Source organism: Anguilla anguilla, chromosome 6, assembly GCF_013347855.1.
Source record: "Anguilla anguilla isolate fAngAng1 chromosome 6, fAngAng1.pri, whole genome shotgun sequence".
In the NCBI taxonomy this organism is placed as follows: Eukaryota; Metazoa; Chordata; class Actinopteri; order Anguilliformes; family Anguillidae; genus Anguilla; species Anguilla anguilla.
In genome coordinates, this window is record NC_049206.1 from 51,747,841 (window position 1) to 51,768,152 (window position 20,312).

At 40.6% G+C, this 20,312-nt stretch overlaps 5 protein-coding genes across 8 annotated transcripts in view; 1 reads left to right on the forward strand and 4 right to left on the reverse strand.

Annotated features, from left to right (window-relative positions):
* Positions 1-992: 992 nt before the first annotated feature.
* LOC118229234 (gap junction Cx32.2 protein-like) lies at positions 993-3,227 on the reverse strand. 2 transcript variants are annotated; one of them, XM_035421028.1, is made up of 2 exons: positions 2,973-3,227; positions 993-2,282 (listed from the first exon to the last, which is right to left on the reverse strand). In XM_035421028.1, exon 2 carries the CDS (start codon positions 2,260-2,262, stop codon positions 1,444-1,446), a length of 819 nt encoding a protein of 272 aa, XP_035276919.1. In that variant the 5' UTR covers positions 2,263-2,282; positions 2,973-3,227; the 3' UTR covers positions 993-1,443. The 2 variants fall into 2 exon arrangements, with proteins under 2 accessions (XP_035276919.1, XP_035276918.1); XM_035421027.1 differs by having other exon boundaries at positions 3,028-3,210.
* Positions 3,228-4,167: 940 nt separating this feature from the next.
* Positions 4,168-7,026, reverse strand: cx32.3 (connexin 32.3). The gene is made up of 2 exons (XM_035420881.1): positions 6,874-7,026; positions 4,168-5,678 (listed from the first exon to the last, which is right to left on the reverse strand). The coding sequence occupies exon 2, from the start codon at positions 5,649-5,651 to the stop codon at positions 4,809-4,811; it is 843 nt and encodes a 280-aa protein (XP_035276772.1). The 5' UTR covers positions 5,652-5,678; positions 6,874-7,026; the 3' UTR covers positions 4,168-4,808.
* Positions 7,027-7,528: 502 nt separating this feature from the next.
* On the reverse strand, positions 7,529-11,614 carry cx34.5 (connexin 34.5). Of its 2 annotated transcripts, none has more exons than XM_035424150.1 (2): positions 10,140-11,614; positions 7,529-8,911 (listed from the first exon to the last, which is right to left on the reverse strand). In XM_035424150.1, exon 2 carries the CDS (start codon positions 8,888-8,890, stop codon positions 7,994-7,996), a length of 897 nt encoding a protein of 298 aa, XP_035280041.1. In that variant the 5' UTR covers positions 8,891-8,911; positions 10,140-11,614; the 3' UTR covers positions 7,529-7,993. The 2 variants fall into 2 exon arrangements, with proteins under 2 accessions (XP_035280041.1, XP_035280040.1); XM_035424149.1 differs by having other exon boundaries at positions 7,529-8,914.
* Positions 11,615-11,749: 135 nt separating this feature from the next.
* On the reverse strand, positions 11,750-15,115 carry hsdl1 (hydroxysteroid dehydrogenase like 1). Its single transcript, XM_035424148.1, has 4 exons — positions 14,661-15,115; positions 13,907-14,352; positions 13,345-13,575; positions 11,750-12,833 (listed from the first exon to the last, which is right to left on the reverse strand). The coding sequence occupies exons 1-4, from the start codon at positions 14,878-14,880 to the stop codon at positions 12,762-12,764; spliced, it is 969 nt and encodes a 322-aa protein (XP_035280039.1). The 5' UTR covers positions 14,881-15,115; the 3' UTR covers positions 11,750-12,761.
* A 281-nt stretch (positions 15,116-15,396) lies between these two features.
* tbc1d32 (TBC1 domain family, member 32) overlaps positions 15,397-20,312 on the forward strand; it is a 41,850-nt gene continuing 36,934 nt past the window's right edge. The window contains exons 1-8 of one of the 2 annotated variants that reach the window (XM_035424216.1): positions 15,397-15,715; positions 16,722-16,910; positions 17,216-17,377; positions 17,800-17,977; positions 18,639-18,710; positions 19,036-19,161; positions 19,811-19,889; positions 20,142-20,245. In XM_035424216.1, coding sequence (XP_035280107.1) covers positions 16,747-16,910; positions 17,216-17,377; positions 17,800-17,977; positions 18,639-18,710; positions 19,036-19,161; positions 19,811-19,889; positions 20,142-20,245 — 885 coding nt within the window. In that variant the 5' untranslated portion in view covers positions 15,397-15,715; positions 16,722-16,746. The remainder of the gene's footprint in view (positions 15,716-16,721; positions 16,911-17,215; positions 17,378-17,799; positions 17,978-18,638; positions 18,711-19,035; positions 19,162-19,810; positions 19,890-20,141; positions 20,246-20,312) is intronic. The other variant, XM_035424218.1, reaches the window with a different exon arrangement.

A 20,312-nucleotide genomic window follows, 5' to 3' on the forward strand; every position in this document is an offset into this window, starting at 1 on the left:
CAATGATTGACAGCACCTTAAAAAAACTCAAATGTAAGACAAGGTAATGTCAAAAAACCCTTTCTTGTCCAATGAAGATCTGAGTTAGATTAATACATACAAATTGTGTTGTTGCCTTTCTCTTTCATTGAACACGATCCTGACTGGCTCATGCATTCAAGATATCCTTCATACCAGGCCTGCTGTCTCTTTGGCCTTTGAGTACCATGATGTGCTAATAAATCATGTGCATTTTAACAGGTACTGAATGTCTGCCACCACATAGAACACAAGACCAGGCAGAGGTCATGTGACTAGGATACTACTAGCATGGCCGTGGTTGAGGGAGACCTTGTTCAGGGGTTCAGGCTGATGTTTAAATGCTTCTGTTTGTTGTGTGGGAGAGTGCAGTTCTGTCCCTTTCGGGGTCTGTTCTTATTTTACTTACTTTGGCGTGCTTAATGAGCATGCTCTTTGAAAATCCACTTAGGTTGGACATAGCTTAGCTGTAGATCACCCATAGTGCCACATTCACATTTACAGTAAGTGGCTGTCGGTTTCAGCTTAGACTGGTTAACCTTCTCTTTCATTGTACTTAATGAAGAACCTGATTCAACGCTAACAAAAAGCTGTGGTATTTTAGCCTTTTGTTAAAGTGTTCTCTTTTTTTACATATTTACCATACAGATACACCATCTTACTGCTTATGAAGAATAATAGGAATAGGAATAGAAATACTTTTTTGGGATATCATTCCCCCAATAAGTTCTATTAACATGCATGAGGGTGGTCTGAAAATTCTTGCTCCATCTTTCTATGTTGTCCTAAGCGGTTTTTTGTTTTGTTTTGTTGTTCAATGACTTTTAAAAAACATATTGTTCACATCCAGAATGACAAGTAAATATGTTTAAAATTTGTATTACTCTTGAAACTTGAAATGGCTTTTGTTTACAAAATTTTTGTGTGTATTATGTATTTAATGCCTAGACAATTACATCATCCAGATTAATTCATAATGGTTGGACATGACATTTTTAATTTCACTGAAATACATCATACAACAATATTTGGCCATAGCATTAAGAAAAAACACAGAAATTCAGACACTCGAAGATAAGTTAAACATGAAATGTAACAAAGAATATGCTGATTTAATGTGTTTGCACAAAATGGCAACTTATCTCTGAATAATGTCATTGTGCTATTTATATGAAAATGTATCTCTTTTGTTTGGCTGAACAAGGTCATGGCAGCATTTAAGACCCATTTAACAGCTTTCACCAAAACAATCAAAGCAGTCCAATGGCAGTAAACTCCAAAAAGGTCTTTGGAAGTGTGCCTAGTACATGCATTCAGTCAATTTGCATGAATTTACAATCTCGTTATCTGTCTTTTTTGCTTGTTGTTTTTCAGAAATTCTCTATGGAACACTACAGAGTTCCCAATTGAGGCACATTTTTCATCCTACGCTGTGCTCTGATTATCATTCTGTCCAGCTCCAAAGCTGAGGTCGACTTTATCATGCAGCGCATTCTCCCTATTCTGCAGAACTGCATCGCTTTGAAGACGAATGCTGACTGGAATAACCTGATCTTTCCGGTGTCTGCGAGATCCACCCTTGAACCTGGTGCAAATCAAGTGAAAGATCTCCACCACGTTTAACAGCAGAGACACGCAGGCCATCACCAGCATGAAGATGATGAAAATGGTCTTCTCCGTGGGTCGTGACATGTAACACTCCACGGTAAACGGGCAGGGAGTTCTGGAGCACTCGAACATGGGCACAAGCATAAAACCGTAAAGATAATACTGGCCCACGATGAAAGCTGACTCGAACAAGATCTTAAAAAACACGTTCACCAAATAGCTACCCATCAGATCGCCCTTGATCTTCACCTTCCCCCTCTCGTCGCTGTATTTGGGCGCCTTCAGCGCGTGGCCCTCCTGGCTTTGCAAATGGCGCCTCAGCTTGTTCTCCTTGTGCACGATGAGCATGACGTGGCCCAGGTAGAGGAGCGTCGGCGTGGAGACGAAGATGATCTGCATCACCCAGAAGCGGATGTGGGAGATGGGGAAGGCGTGGTCGTAGCACACGTTCTTACATCCGGGCTGCTTGGTGTTGCAGATGAACCCCGACTGCTCGTCCCCCCACACTTTCTCCACTCCGGCAGAGAGAACCAGGATCCTGAAGATGAAGAGGACGGTGAGCCAGACCTTTCCGATGACCGTGGAGTGGGTCTGGACTTTGTCCAGCAGCGTTGCAAGAAATGACCAGTCTCCCATAATTTAATAAATCGATGGGGCTAAACGGGGAGAAAATTGATCAAAGATGAATACATCGTAGTCATGAAACAATTCTAAAAAATAATGTGATAACACAAAGAACTTTATAACATTTGTCAGATCTTAAACCTGAAGGTAAATAATTCAATTTTTTTTAAAGCATATATGACACATCTCAGGACATTTTGAAGATGTTTTTTTTTCCAATCTATGAAAAGGCTTGAGAAAAAAAGAAAGAAAGAAATTGTTCTGCATAAACATGCATATTATATGGTTTAGCTTCCCATTTCATCTTAACTGGCTCAGTCTGAGGCCACACAGTGTGCATTATCAATAATGCGAGTCAGACAGGCTACCTCTATCTCATTTTCAAATTACTTATTACCTATAATGATAAACCTGAATGCTGTTAAAGGTACATAATATCTTCGGACACTACATAAATGTATACAAGTATACTTTTAATATTGATTTATCTGAGAACTGAATCTGTGATGAGAGCCAAAAACACAGCTATTCTATATAGAGTATATCCACCACGTACTGTGCCTTAAATTTTAATAAAAATTCAAACAAATGTTTCCAATGAATATCAGGAATTTAGTGATCTTTCTTTTAAATTCTGTGCAAGAAAAATATATGTCAACTCACAATTGTCACACGTACATGCTCAATAAATAACATGTAAGTATACGTATATAATTCCTTACCCCCCGGTACACCACATCTGTCCACAGGAACAAAAAGATCAAGTGTATGCCTTACCTTAAGATTTATCTCTTGGAAATGGTGTAATTCCTTCATACAGCTGACTGTCACTTTATACGTGATACCTTTGAAATATAGGACTGGGAGGAACTTTGGTCAAGAATGACCACGAAAAATTAATTAATGATTGATGGAAGCTGACAGCATGCCAAACCCAACCTCCAGTAACAACTACATTTTAAAAATAAAAACTTCTCCCAAATGGTCAGTCCTTCTTTCTTATTTTGAAGTTTAAACTGATGCACGTAAGAGAGGATAGTTCAGGCAGTAACTGTCGCAAGGATTTCGTTCATTATCATTCAGATCATGTGACTTCTCTTTTAACGTTAGCATTTCTTAATATTTGTTTACCACTTACAAATATTGAAAAAGAATAACCAAAGAGATGGCACAATGATATTTTTCTTCTTTCTAAACTAAATGTAATGGACACAAACCGCTTAATAGGTCAGCAAATTTCAGGATAAAAACAATGTTTTAATGTTTGTGTCGGAATAAATAAATATTGGCTCACTGGCTGAGCTGATGAAGACCTATAGCTCACATATAACTAGACTACTGATGCCTGGTCCACTAGTTCAGACTATTTCAGCAGTCAGTTTTGCCCACCAGTTCAGAGAACAGTTAGTTTCCCCCAGCCTGGTTATCCCTGTATTTGCCAGGCACCTCCACTTGTATGAGTTGTTGTAAGGGGAACATAGTAAAGGGAAATGAAATGTGTATACAATATCACAGACTGTAGCGTTTATCAAACGTTGGACGATCACTCCTGGCCTCTCAGTTTTAAAGAAAATCAATTGAGCTGTAGCTAGGTGATAAATTCAGAGTGTAATTTGAATCTAATCAAAAAGAAAAAGATTAATTAAGGTTATGGTGGGGTGTGCTACCGTGAGAGCTGCATCATTTTCAAATGCTTAGTCGTTCCAAAGGGACTGCAGGTGGTAGAAAGACATTCTGTCTTAGCCGCACCTAATGTCTGTCCTTATTTCACCAGATATGTCACCAACACTCTAATTAATATGGTAAATCAAGGACGGTCAGATGTGTTCATCGGAAAGATAAATTACTTCCCAGAGGAGGTCCGTCTGGAAGCATAACTATAGAAATGTATTTATTGTAAGTATAACAGAGAACACCTTTTGATTTATCTATGGCTTTTATTATAATAAAAATGACAAAACCAAAAAACATTACAAAGGGAAAATTTACAATACAATATTTTCATAGGTTAAAGGTCACTATCATTTTCCTTGAAAGGAACGTTCAACAGCGAACAATACTGAGATCATAAATATTTAATATAACTTAACAATCAATACATTTCAATATATTACAATGAATCTACTGAAATACACATTGCAACATGGTTCTAGACATTGACTGTTCATCACCCACAGAGTCTGTGATCATGGGTTATCTTTTCTATTATTTCATTTGGTTATTTTCAGTCTGGCTCCTTATCTTATTTAACTTCAGTGCTTTTATATTTTGGCATTATGTCTATTGTATTTCTTTCATACAAAAATGTATTAAAATGTGACATTGTGATGAATGTACAATGCACCACTAGGTTCCTGGAAGAAAGCTATGTGCTGTGTTTTAACAACAGTTTCCATTGAAAAGCAACAGGTAAGCTTTGGAGCCAATGCATGAGACCTATACAAATGTTTTAGTTTTTAAAAAAAAGATTACAAGTGAGACTCCAGTCATACACTCTACTCATAACTTGCGTAAACATCTAATTCTGATGGTAAATAAATAGAGAGATTTATAGAGAGTTATTTTTCGGCTAGTAAGCGTTTCTCCTCCTTGGCTCCTTCCAGGCTGCCCCCGAGGCTCGGACTCTGCCCATTTTCGTACTGCATGTTCACCGCGTTCTGCCGCAGCGCCTCTTCGCGGCCCTGCCACCCTAGGCTGGCGGGGTTTTCGGGGGAGGTGCGGTGAAGCGTGCGCCTCCTGGTCCGGCACCCCACCCGGGTGCAGATCAGGTAGAACACCTCCACCACGTTCAGGAGCAGGGAGACGCAGGCCACCACCAGCATGAAGATGATGAAGATGGTCTTCTCGGTGGGGCGGGACATGTAGCACTCCACGGTGAACGGGCACGGCTTCCTGGAGCAGGGGAACATGGGAACCATGATGAAGCCGTACAGGTAGTACTGGCCCACGATGAAGCCCAGCTCGAAGACGATCTTGAAGAACAGCTGCGTCAGGTAGCTGCCCAGCAGGTTCCCCTTGATCGTGACCTTGCCCCTGTCGTCCGTGTACTTGGGGCACTTGCCGTTCTGGCTCAGGTGCTGCCTCAGCTTGTTCTCCTTGTGGATGATGTGCATGGCGTGGCCCAGGTACATCAGGGTCGGCGTGGAGACGAAGATGATCTGCATGACCCAGAAGCGGATGTGGGAGATGGGGAAGGCGTGGTCGTAGCACACGTTCTCGCAACCGGGCTGCTGGGTGTTACAGATGAACCCCGACTGCTCGTCCCCCCACACGCTCTCCGCTCCCGCCCCCAGAACCAGGATCCTGAAGATGAACAGCACGCTCATCCATATCTTCCCTATGACCGTGGAGTGCGATTGCACTTTGTCCAGCAGTTTTGACAGAAATGTCCAGTCGCCCATTTTGTCTTTGGTTTCTTAAGGACTTTCCTGGAGGAGTACAAAAAAGAACAGACACTTACTACAAGGAGAAACTTTAAAAAACAGCACCATGATTTTGGGGCACATGGTTCCATAGTGTATTAGCCAAATACCAAATCTAATCCTCTCAATCTTATCAAACCATCCATCGGTATATTTGACAAAAGTAGGACTAATTTTTCACCTCTGCTGAAGACTTTCTGATGTCAAATGGGTGCCATGCCATACCCAGGCGTTGCTTCAGTACTCGTTGATGGTGGTTGAGATTAACTTTTGTCCCTAGTTCACTACAGTCATTTAACCCATACCTCAACCAAGCAGTTAAGGTGACAGCTTTGACTGGCAGTTTTACCACTCGGTTGAGATGCCACTTAAAGGGATAAAGTGTTTTGGGATCATCAAAGGTATTATAATTATAATTATAGTTATTATTGCTATGCTTTTTCTTCAACAAAACTTAACTTAACATCCTGTTCTACATTGATTTGTTTCCGTTTGAACTAGCTGGCCATGGGTGAACCCGGTCACAGAGTCATAGGATGTGTTCGATCAATGAGTACAGATATTAATGTTCACCAAGTGGTGTGTCTTAAAAATTAATCTGTTTGCTGTTACTTAAACACGGACAAAAGCGTGTTTTCGGTCTGTGCGTTTCAAACTGGTAAAATTGTTAGAAATCAGTTATTTATGGACCATTACATAAAAATACAGGTGTATATATTTCTCCTAATAGTCTACCATTGCGCTGCCTATGGAAATATGTCAGTGGATATATGGATAATCTTATCTGTCATTGGCACATTTTCCTTTTTCTACCTTAAATTCAGCCTATATTCAAATCATGCAGTACCATCTGCAACCAAATAGTATCTATACTGTTCCAGGATATGCTGCATGCAACAGTGTTACACATTTAATGTTCTGAAACAAAATAGATGCAGCATTAACTTCTACATGGAATTGAATAGTTTGTGAAACATATACCCAAATATCAATATTATTGAATATAATTTTGTAATGTAATGGAGCCAATTTCTATTATAATTTCACACATGGGAAACTGATATATATATATATATATATATATATATATATATATATATATATATATATATATGTATATATAATTGTATTCTAAAGACTATTATCTAAATTTCAGCAATGGTCGATACAAAATTTGCTAAAACGAGAAGTTTTTTCTTACCTTGAGGAATGACCACCTCTCCTTCGCGTCAGCCACCACCGCTGAAACTCTGGCAGCTATTTTAAAGTGGACCTTGAGTTTTTGGTCAGAGAGTTGTGCAACGCAACACCGGGGGACCGTCACGTCTTCATACAATCAGCAAATAAAATTGCCTGGGTTTTAAACTCCGAAGAGAGCCACACGGGTGCAGAGCCATTAATGATTGACGGGCCACTGCAATCACACGTAGCAAGCAGAGGCACTTCAAACGACCCTTCCCCGAGTTACATACTTTTTACTCATTATGTCAAGATAAAAATTGACACAGTGCGGAGAAATAATATCTGACATACTTTAAGCCATATTTTGGTTCCTACCCACCTTAATTTAATTGGTTATCATTGCGAAATACTTGGCTTCTCAGCAGATCCTCCTGAATAAAGTAAGATTATAAATAAATAACATTATAAAGAATTAATAATATAAAAAATAAGATAAGTCACAAACTAACCAATTGTTAAGTGCCATTAGATAATCTATCTTGGAAGCATGAAAACAGTATTCTCCATTTTTCCAAATAAAGATAAATGATAAACAGACCATTATGAGTGTATGTTGTGTATTTTATTTATGAGGAAAAGTATACAAAAAAAATTACCAACTTCATATTATAAAATATCAATGACTGAAAAGCAACTGAAATAACGGTAAAAAAACCAAGTGAATGTTACAGTGCATATATTTTCTGAGATAGATATTTGGCAATAATGTGACTATATGTTTGTTTTATATGGTAAAGATCTTAAGAAAAAAAAGGAAAAAAATTGCATGTGCGCATGAAAGTACATAAGAACTTACAAGAAATGGAAACATAACTCACAGAAACTGGCACAGGGTGTCATATGATTTAAAGACACATGTAATTTCATAACTACTTAGATGCATGAAAATAACAGGGCAAGATTAAATTTTAATAAAAACTGAGGAAATATTACTTTTTTAACAGCTTACAGAATGAGCTTGACAGTGACGGAAATCTTATTCACCCTGTAAGAAATTAAACCTACAACACCTGCCAACACAGGACCCAGTTTTCAGGGCAAAGTGCTTTACAGTTAAGTTTGTGCCTCAAAGCAGCAGTTCAGATGTGGACCTCCTCCATGTTGGTGCTAACGTCCTCTGATTCCAGGCTTTTAGTGACCCCACTGCCTAGCTTCCTTCCCTGTAGCTCCAGCTCCAGGTTGACCCAGTTCTGGATGGCCAGGTCCTTGTTTTTGAACTCGTTTCTCTGCAGGACTGGAGTTACGCGAGTGACCATGTAACCCTGCTTCTTGTCCATGCACTTGGTGACGGCTCTGGTGCACAGATAGAGGATCTCGACCAGGTTCAGGACCAGGGAGACACAGGCGACCACCAGCATGAACCAAATGAAGATGGTCTTCTCTGTGGGCCTGGAGAGGAAACAGTCCACCTGGTGCGGGCAGGGGAACCGGCTGCAGACGTAGCGGGCCTGCAAGGTGAAGCCGTAATAGTAGTACTGCCCCAGGATGAACCCCACTTCCAGCAAGATCTTGAAGAGCAGGTTCACCAGGTAGCTCTGAAGGAGTCGACCGTGCAGGCTGACCTTCCCCTTGCTGTCTGAGTATTTGGGGACCTTGTACCCGTTCCTCAGTATCAGGCTGCTGAGCTCCTCCTCTGCCTGCTTACGCGTTCTCTCCCTGTACTTCTTCTCCATGTGGACCACGTGCAGGACGTGCCCCAGGTAGACCAGGGTCGGCGTGGAGACGAAGACGATCTGCAGCACCCAGATGCGGACGTGGGAGATTGGGAAGGCGTGGTCGTAGCACATGTTCTCGCACCCGGGCTGCTCCGTGTTGCAGACGAAGTCGGACTGCTCGTCCCCCCACACCCTCTCCGCCGCGGCCCCCAGGACCAGGATCCTGAAGACGAACAGGACGGTCAGCCAGACCTTCCCGATGACCGTGGAGTGGGTCTGGACTTTGTCCAGAAGCCGTCCCAGAAAGTCCCACTCTCCCATTCTCTCTTCCAGTCTGTCGAGCTGCTGAGGACAAAACACGCAAATCAGAATATTAACATAAACCAGATGCCTGTAATCCTGCTCCAGGAGGGCCACAAGGGTTTTGGTGGTTTATAAGTTTTACCTTACCAATTCAGAATAGGAGGCATCAATGTATTAGCTATAAAAGATTTTCCCCTTAGGACCTCTTGTATGGTAAAAGGCCTTGATGTCTCTTAGAGATTAAAGCACTTATTAAAATCAGGGGCATAATGATCAATTTATCCCTTACTAATTAACTTCCCTCCAGAGTTGACACATCATCCATTTACTTCATATAGCTGAAACATTATGGAAGCCATTCAGATTAAGTAGCTTTATCAAGGTCATACCTGTTCTACCTGTTAGGCAAAAATGTAATGAAATGTGTTAACTGTGATGTTCACTTCAATTCACTGACCTCCATCATTATCTATTATCTTCATTACCTTTGCTGCCATTTCTTTGTCCACCAAATAAGCAGTAAAAAGTGCAGTAATATTTTAATTCTTTCAAGGCCAGAGGTTTGAACACATTTTGCAAACATTGATAAGTTGGCACCCGTCAGTGGCTTCCAGACCTTGCATCAATAACACAGCTTTACCCATGTGGTGGGAACCAAGGACCTGACCTTATTCAACTCCTAAACAATGTCTCATATCACGTACGCAGTTACTTAAATTAAAACCGTTTAATTCATTTCTATTTCTATGCAATTAATTCCGTTAGCATTAGTATGTTCTTGCATCCCGTCAACACAATCAGTTACTCAAATCATCAATAACTGAAAGTGTTATGTTTTTTTTTGTCTAAAAAATAACTTTTGCCATTAAGAAATGAAATGGAATTTTAAAAAATGTAAGAAATAAAAACAAAGCCCCCAATATTTTTGCTCCTCTCAGAATATGTATTTTCTAAATACAGTATTGCAAGCATTATATGTGCAAACAGAAACAAATTCATACATGCTTTGCTGAAAAATTGTAAAATGCAGTGCCACAGATATGTTGGATTGAAATCTGAAAAACAACAAGCTATAATATCTACTGACCAACACCAGAACATATTAAGGAATTTATGCAATTCAAATTTATTTTGAAATGGAGACAAAACAAGGCATTGCCTGTGACCACAGCTTTTTATTAAAAACCCATTTTTACACGCTGCATTTGCTCTAATTTCCAACTGTTCAAACACTCCACATAAATCAGGGGAATGGTCCCATACTCACCAAAGAAGCGACTGTAAAACCAGATGATGCTCCCCCGGAGGCTCATCAGCTCTCAAACGCTCACACTAAAGACGTCTCAGAAGTACAGACAGGACGGAGTTATGAAACCCTTCCCCCAATAGATGAGGAGGTGTTGTACCATCACAGCAAGATAACGTTCCACATCTCTAGTTTCCCAAATTTAAAATGGTGGAGCAATGCACAATTTCAATTCATTTTCTCTATTATGACCCATAAAATTAGAAAATTAGAGGAAAAATAGAATATATTATAAACGTGGTGTTAAATATTTGTAATAGTCTTATGCAAACTTCTAACTAGCAACATAATGGAATTAAAAATTCATGTCCCCTCTCTCTCATGCTGTAATGTAATCATGTTTGCGACAGTGAGAAAGACATATTTTTTATGATTTGGCTCAGTACTCCACCATTTTATATTTGTAATCAAACTGCTCACATGTGATTGAAGTGCAGACTCTCAACATTTTTATATATTTTGGTTTCACTGTGTAGAAATTACAGCACTTTTTACACACAGTCCCCCCATTTCAGGGCGTCATGATGTTTGGGATAAATGGCATCACAGGAGCTTCTGATTAGTCAGGTGTGTACAATTGCTTCCTTAATGCAGGTATGACAGCTTAGACCTAGTTTAGATGCTTTTGACTGTTATTGGCATTTAACAACATGAGTACCAGAGTTATGCCAGTGAAAGTCAAGGAAGCAATTATGAGGCTGAGAAATATGACAAAACAGTCAGTGGCTCTTTGTGATTGTTGAGCTCAATCAGGGCTCTCTTTCGTCTAAATACTGTTTTAAACAGTTGATTGTGGTTAGCCTAATGTTTGGCCTAGGTCCCTGACTGTTTTTTTTTTTTGTTTTTTTTAATCGTTTCTCAGACTCATAATGGCTTCCTTGATTTTCTTTTGCACAACTCTGGTCCTCATGTTGGCAAACACCAATAACAGACTTCAAATGGAATATTAAAGCCAGAATCAAACTTGGTAACATGGGTCAGTTACCGAGTAGCCTGAAGCCCTTCCTGAGCACTTTTCTTTTTTTTTTTGTTAGTTTTTGTTTTTCACCAATTGTAGGCCACGCGTCTGGTGTCCTTGAAAGGCTTCAGGAACGTTTGATATTTCTTTCCAAAAGCACAGATAAACTTAGTTTGTCAACATGGCTGTGTCAATCTTGTGTGCATTAATGATTGACCTCTTTCACGGGCCTAAACGTACGCACATGCTACCTAATATGTTGATTTTCATTGCAAAACAATTAATAAATAAATTCACATTTTTTAAACAAGGGTCTTATGTCATTGTGAATGAGATCAAAGCAAAAAATAAATGGTGAAGCTTGAAGCTTGTCCTGACATAAATATCACGTGATAAATATATTTATTTAAAATATTTTTGTGTACAGTAGTGACATTTTCTTTAAAGCACAGACCTTTAAATATCTGTATCTCATCTTTTCTTACATAAGGAACCAGCAGGCTTGAAAGTCTGGCCTTGTTTTATGGCAGGAGTGCAGTAAAACAATATCTGCAGTCAAGTCTGCAAAATATACATTCATTCTTTTACATAACAAAGGACAACAGACAATATCAACGAGTCACCAGTGTTATTTTATTGTTGATATTTATTGTATATTAAGAGTTTACTTGTGTTATGATCGAATCAAAGACATGAAATAAACCAAGAGTGTGTGTGGTCTACATAATGTATAGTGCACATTACATCATGATATGTTATTACTACCCTAACCTGGCATAGCAGCAGTAATACAGAGTAGTCACACTTTACTACCACACATGTAACAAAGAGTTATTCACTGCTCACTATCAGCAATTGTATTTTGTAGGATTGCACAACCTCAGCACACCGACAAAGTCATAAAGCTCCTTAGATTTTCACAATAAGTACAATTTGTTTGTAACACAATGTTCTTCCTATATTAATATAAGGAAATCATAATATATAGAATGATAAAACAATGTTCCAAAAAAGAAACCAATCTTAACACAGTGGGGAAAAGCCACTTCATATATATTTTGCAAAAACTGTTTGCAAGACTCTTGAATTCAGGCTGAAATTCAGTACAACTTAATTTTGCCCTTGACATTTTTTCAATACATAAGCAGGAGTTACAAAATATTTTTGTGGTTATTGAAATCAAATTTCAAAAATGTTATTATTAACATGTCACAAAAAATGTCTCACAGTTAAGGACAAAGTGCATTGCTAGACTGAAATCAGCCATAGTTGTGAAGTCTACATTTATATGCCGTAGTCATCCCACTGGCAAATTGGGTATTTATACTACAGCATCAAATATAGATTTGGGTTTATATATGGTAGAAGTTATTGGAAAGTGCTCACAAAATAATTCTGTAAAAATAAATAAATTCAAGAAATCACTCTACATATCTTGAGCAAAGCAAAGCCCTTTCCGGCTCCCAGTGCAACCTTTCAACATTCAAACTCTAGCACGTGTCTTTTTGCTCATTTTTCATAAATTCATATATTAAAAATGTCAGCACACCAAAGTAAGACATAGAGTTGTTGTCAGGTATAAGTGGCTGTCAGTATAACAGCACACAGGAAGTGAGTGTACCAGTTCAACCTGTTCCACTGAGCATGTGCGTTCCCCAGATCCACATCCACTCAGGCATGTACTGCAGAAACCAAAACTGGAAAAAAACAACAAACAAAAAAACACATTACACACAGTTCCCTACACTCAATCAAGTATACAACTACACTTCAGTGTACTTTCATAGAGGTCACTCACACACGTACTGAAAAACAAGCAAAAAGATTTAAAAATGCGATCCTCTTACAAGAAAAACAGCAAAATAATGTAATAGGTCTTAACCTTTGGTACAAACCCATACAGAGCCATACATAAGGCTCTGCTTCCAAGAATCCACCACTTATAAAATGAAATCACTTTGGACATGAGGCTCGTACAAAAGGATCACATTATACTGCTTTTGTTTTGGGCTATAATGCGTCTAAGAATCATGAGAGCTATTCATGCTAGCATCAGCTTAACAAAGCAAATTAAGTCTGCGTAAGGAGCTTTCCTCCAGGGTATGGGAGAAATGCCCTCCGCCGCAATTTAAACCTACAGTGCCCCACACGGCCTAAGTGCAGCCCAGTTTCGCTAATTTACTTTCAAAAGGTATGGTCTAACTGTACCTGCAAGGAGTGGGGCCAGTACCCAGTGGTCCTGTGGGAGATGCCCAGGGTGGAGATGGCGTGGCGGGCGTACACTCGTGGGTGGGGCACCAGCCACCTGCTGCACCCCGCCCTGGCGCCGCCGTCCTCGGTCTCCGGGGAAGCCACGCCGAAGGGGACCAGGCTCTGCACGAAGATGCCCCTGCGGCTGTACTCATAATGCAGGGCACGGCTGATGTGGTCCAGGTAGGCCTGAGAGAGATGGAGCCACACTGGATTAGATTAATTGTTCCCATTATGTACCCAGTTGTTCAGATGACCCAAAATCCTAAGGCCCAACTGACTGCCTAGGAATCGCCTGGTCGCCTGTTGGAAAATTCAGCACAAACCATTTCAAGATGGTCTAGCTGATGACCTGCTTCAGTTCAGTCTTTATATCAGAAACCAGAACCAGCAGACCACAAGTTTACCATCTTAACCACATAGATGTCAACTTTCCCATAAAAAACTGCAACCAAATGATGATGCTGCTATTTTAACCTGAGTCATTTACGTGCATCCTAAAATGCTGTCATTGACTGACCGTGGATGCGGAGAAGGCTGCCTTGTTCAGTGTGGGTTTACAACACCTTCCAGAGGAGATGTTGATGACAGCCCCCCTTCCTCTCTCCGCCATGCCGGGCAGAACGACGCGGGCCATTAGCGTGGCCGCCGTGACGTTTCTGTTGATGGCGTCCCAGAGCCTGTCTTCAGACAGGTCGGCAAACCTCTGCGAGTAGTCCAAAGACGAGTCAACGCTGTTCACGAGAAAGCCTACGTCTTTATTCATCAGTGCGTCTTGGACTGATCTGCAGGCCGTGTGGCCGTGGCTAAAATCTGCCTCAACCAGAACAGTTTCAACTCCGTGTGAATCGGCGATGGCCCTCGCAGTGCCCTCCACACTACTTCTGTCTCGACTGATGAGGATGATGCTGACGCCGTGGGTTGCCAGCTCTTCTGCATAAGCTTTTGCAACGGTCTCTGACGCACCTGCATGAAAAAGAAAACTCGTTTCATATTTTGATTAAGTGAAAATATATGAGGTGGAATGACACAAGACGCACCCTGGAATGTTAGGTTGGCAAGCAGTTGAGTAATGCCTGGGTAATTTTAACAGATTTAGTAGAATGTTTCTGTGCTTATTATTAGTCAGCATGTATGGGCTAATTTATATGAAACTTTTTCATATGTTCTGTACTTATGGTCATCAGCCAGTCCGAATCGTGGATTTACCAATTAGCGCATGTGTGAGTGTGTGTGTGGCTACATATAACATTTATTGTCTCAAACCAGCTTACCATAGATGACAGCCCATTCACCAAACCGGCGAACAAGATTCCTGTTGTACATCAATCGCGGTATAAAGTGTAGCCTGATCAAGCTGTAACATTCCCGCACAAAGACTACAGCTTTACTAGCCGTATAAAATGCGCCCACTAAGGCCAGTGTTTCTACATAACAATTACATGACCGAGCAATTTCTCGATACAATAGCTGAAAACTGTCGACAGCAGCCATGGCGCTCACGAGTTTTGGTTATTTGGCTCTTTAGCAAGGGACGACCTCTTTATTTTCTGAGGCTGTATTAATTTCAATAGTAAGTTAACTACGGCACTATCTTAACCGATTACAACAACAACTACTAAACATTTGTTACGAGGAAAACTGATTCGAAAAATGCAAACTAACTAATTCAACTAGTGCCCTCAGATCTCCTGACCGCCGAAATAATCCGGAAGGAATTCTGACAGTCAGTGATCATGTGACACACTCATGAGAATAAAATTTAAAGGCATGGTGCAATATTTTCGAAGATAGAAAACTTAGAAAACGATAACTGTATATTTCCGAAGCAGGGCTTGGTTAGTTTGCTACACTGAATTGTGTGCAACGTAACGATTAAATCTGCACCACTGTTAATTGACAAACCGCTCTGAAGAACTGCAAATACTTTTGGGAAACCCCAGTCTTGTTTCACGATGAAGGGTCCACAATACTGCGCGTGCGCAACAGCTTCCTCGTTTCCATAGAGACTGGACTTGTTGCAAGCATCTTGCTTGGTCAGCGTCATATTCTCCAAAAACGGAGAGTAGCACGCGAACCTGTGTATTAATAAATGCTTATACATGTTTCCAGGATTGCAAATTTTCAATGCAGTTAGACTTTTTGACCTTTGTTGACTTCAAAATGCATTTAAATGACTTGTACAACATTGGATAGCTAGCTACAGTAGCGTCAGTCAGTAACGTTAGCGATAACAGCTAACTGGCCGTGCTGAGCATTTCTCCAGTAGAGAGATTGGTCTGGAATCTTGCCGGCTAGCTTATCGCTAGTTGGCCAGCAAATGCTGGAGGTAATTTGCATTTAATACTCTCTGTCCAATTAATTTTAAACATTGCAAAAAATATTGAGCTTGCTAGCTAGTTAATACAAGGATTGGCTATACAAATGACAGCTAATATAACGTTGGTATCCATAACACGGTATCGGTTTTTGCTAAAACCAATTGCTACATCTTACTCTGTTACTCAATATTATGGACGTGTATAAGCTGTATCAAATATGTATTACCTAACTAACTGTTACTAGCTTGCTAAGATTTTGTGCCTGATTAAACATTTGTTATTTGAATAACTAGGCTATATTTGGTACAGGCTACTAAGCTGGGAAAAGGCTTAAATATTGCATTTATTAGCTAAATGAAAACATAATATTTTAATAAAATGTATTGTTCTATATTGTTAAAACTGAATTACTGCCACCCAGTCCATCTAATTTACATCCATACATGTAATGGACGAACAGATACTTGATTTATGTTATATAACGTTAATTCATTTAGTTAAACTGTGATTTAAAAAAATGTACTTTTCACATACTTAACCGAAACCTGATTCAAATGCAGTTGGTACAAGCTTACCCAAACGTTATACCTTCCTCTATAGAACTTCAGAACCACACTTAAAAGCACAAAACAAATCTTGAGAATTGACAGATCAGTTGTACAGTAGCTATGTACAGTAGTTCATTTGGTAACCAACCCTATTCCTGGAGATCGACCATCCTGTAGGTTTTCATTCCAACCCTAACAAAGCACACCTCATTCAATACCTAGAGGTCTTGCTGAGTTGTTAATTAGTAGAGTGTATATTGTAAATAACAATTTTGTCTGAATGTTGAGACATTTGTGTTGAAGTAAATCGGCTGTATGTGACAGCAACTATAATCTCTAAGGCTCTCAACTGGCAAAGCCCTGAATGTCCAGTTCACCTTAATTTCATATTTCTGTGCTTAATTGCATATCAAGATGTGATGGGCTCTGTAATATCAAACGTACGTGCTCTCTGATTTGGTGCTAGGAGGGAAAGGCTGGCATTTTTTTCGATGAGCAGCATGTCCCAGTTTTCCGCAGAGGACGAGGCAGAACTGCAGGCTCTGCTGAGGAGGTTACTCAGGAGCGTGCAAGAGAGAATCTCCGGGGCGCCTTCGGTCGAGTGCGCCGAAGAAATCCTCTTGCACCTCGAGGAGACGGACAAGAACTTTCACAAGTAGGCTGCAAACTGCGTCTCATGCTAGCCTTGCTATTTTGAGTTTGCATATACACATGCATGCGGGCGGCGGTGTAGTATAATGGGTAAGGAGCTGGTATTGTATCCTAAAGGTCCGCAGGTTCAATTCCCAGATTGGACACTGTCGTTGTACCATTGCTTCTCTATATATCCAGATGTATAAGTGGATATATCCAACACTGTAAATACTATGTAAAAAAACTTGTGTAAGTTGCTTTGGATAAGAGCGTCTGCTAAATGCCTGTAATGTAATGTAATACACGTGGTCCATGTCTTCCTGACAGCTATGAGTTTGTAAAGTACCTGCGGCAGTATGTGGAGAGCTCACTTGGGGCGGTCATCGACGAGGAAACGGAGAGCTGCGCTAGGGGCGACAGCCATGCCATTGGCTCCGGTCAAGATACCCTGGTCCACGCTGTCACGCGGAGAACGCGGGAATCTGGCCAGTGAGTACTGTAGACTCCGCCTTCATCTCAACACTAAAAAAACATGGTCACCCTCATAATATGGAGTTTACACAGACTCTAGTCATGGTTCCTGTTTTCCTTGACTCTGGCTTATATGATTGAAATTTAGCCTGGGATTTGAGAGGTTCAACTTTTTACCTATGATTTGGAGAACTGCTTTTTCTTGGTCACTGAATTGTTTGTATTCCATTCAATTTAATTTAGTCTTCATCCACATAATTTAGCTGAACTCCATAAAATCATTATTTCATTCAATCATCATGGCCAACCACAAGATGATATCTCAACTAATGTGAATAGTGAGCAGTTATCCTGAAAAAGTGTATAATTCCTCAGCATTCAAACAACAAATAACATATTGATATTTCTATTTTGATTCGTTTACTTTTTTAAATCAATAGATACAAAGCAATGATGCTAACGCTTAAGAATACCATGATGGTGGTGGTGGAATCGCTGATCAATAAGTTTGAAGAGGATCAGCTGAAGAAGGAGGAGATGCAGAGGAGAAGCCAGCGAGAGCAGTCTGGCAGCCATTACACGGACAACTGCTCCGACAGCGACTCCTCTTTCAACCAGGTGCTTCATCGACCGATAGGCATTTATACATTACACATGCCTTTTTCAGATTGGCCGCGCGTATCCATTACCCTGCCAGAAGCTGCGTGAATCGTTACGGCGAACGCTTTTTCAAATGTCCATGGCGGCGCTCAGGCTTCCGAATGAAGCATCACTGTTTGAGATGCTTTTCCTTTCGGTGTCTCTGAGTTATGTGGCACCTGTAACATAGATTAGATGTTAGGCACTTTAGATGTGGGGTTTTTTGACTCAGCGGATCCCATAGATTCTGCTGAACCTGAAGCTTAGAAAAGAACCTGAAAGGAAAGCCAAACCCTGGACCGTAAATGTCTGACCTGCTCTTTAGAGAACCGCTGCGTTTGTTATTCTGCGATATGCTGTGAGGCATTTGTTTTTCATCAGTCTGAGGAAACTTCCTGCCGTGGTATCGCTTATTCTCTCATCAAAGATCATTGGCACATGTTTTTTTTATTTTTTTAATCTCTTAGTCCTTAGCTGACCGATAAAATGGGGTGGGCTTCCTTTTCCGAAATGCTCACCAATCTGTTTGTTCAAACGGAATCCGCATGAAATGATAAATATGCTGCATTGTTATTCTGTCAAATGTTCTGGTTTTGAACATACAAGAAAAATAAATTGCTGTTTCTGTCTTTCTTCACAGAGCTATGCATTCATCAAACATGAGCAACTGCAGGTTATCGCAGAAAAACTTGACCCTAGCCGCCCAAAAGAGGTAGTGTGACTGCTTTTCATTTACCGGCATTCTTTTGGATATCATTGTTTTCCCTCACCTTGTCTCAGTACATAAGCTTCAGCTAAAAGGAAGCATGATTTCAGGGTTTCCTCTTTCCGCAGTGACGGATGTGTGCGTGGGATGACATAAAATAAGCTTTACACGCTCTTGGATCTATTTGACCTTGAGCTTGACCTTGATTTGAGCCCTGCCCTGAAACAGGAAGTGTACTCCCAGGCAATAGCGACAGGGTCAGGGTTAGAAACAGGAAGCCGGTGGTGGAGGGAGCGTCGCGGCCGTATCTGAAATTGACCTCTGACCCCAGGTGCGCTGGGAGGCCCTGCAGTCCCTGTGCTGTGCCCCGCCCTCTGACGTGCTGAGCTGCGAGAGCTGGAGCAGCCTGCGCAGGAACCTGTCCGCAGCCCTGGCAGACCCCGACCCCAGCCTGAGCGTGAGCCCCCCCCCGAAACCAGCCACCCCGGTTCCTGATTCGGGATTGGGTCTCTCTGCATGGACCAGGTTCTATTGTACTGTGCGCTAGGGCTGCGCTATAGCAGCTCAGTTAGTAAAAGCAGATGCTAAATGCACAGGTTTAGATTGTATTGCTGGTAGCTGAATGCACAGGTTTTGATCGTATTACTGGTGACCTCTTGGTGTCTAAGTGAAAATCATCAGGACAGTAGGCCTCCAGGAACAGGGTTGGGCTGCCCTGGCCTAGAGATTACAGGTACAACCCTGAGCTGTGTCACACCAGACTATGACAATTAGCCTTTTCCCTCCTGGAGTAGGGTGGGTGTTAATTGGACCGGGGTCCTTGGATTATCTGTGTAAGCTCCTCATAAAAGATGTCCCACAGGCTACCAGTTGTCCTCACTGAGCGATAAGACCCTCCTCTGGTCACCTGTTAATGTACCATGTGATCTGAAATTGGAAATATGTTTTCCGACTTGCTGACAAGTGCAGAATAATGAAAAAGGTAATCAACATGAAAGATGACATTTGAGGAGGGGTTTCAGTATGAAAATAAGTATTAATTTATCAACAGTGAAAAATTGAAATTTTCTGTCATGGTTGTGTGTCTCAAATGTACCTTTTCTTAGGACAAGGTCCTGAGATTTTTTGCGAAAACCTTTTCCTCGTCTCCACTGAATGTAACAAGAGAAATTTACACCAGCCTAGGTAATATATGTCTTACTAAGCCTTGTTTTATTATACAATTATTTCCTTAGAACAAATTTAACTGTATATTTTAGGTCGTAATATGTGATAAAATGCTGTTATTAAAGTTTAATAATAAAATAGGTTATAATTCCTTTTTGATCGATCATATTTTGTTGGCCGTGTATGTGAGCAGTAATACTTTTATTGTCTCAATTTATATTTCTGATATTATAAAGTGTGTCTCCATTTTTCTTGAATTTTGTCATGTAGCCAAAAGTTTGGAGTCTGACTTCCTCCTCCAGAAATGGACCTTTCCAGTGGGATCTGCTGGTGTTGATGTAAAAACACAGGAAATGACACGCGTCCTGAAACAGGCATGTTATTCTGCTTATGCTATTTGTCATTATTATTATTATTACTGTATATCTGCATTGATGCTAA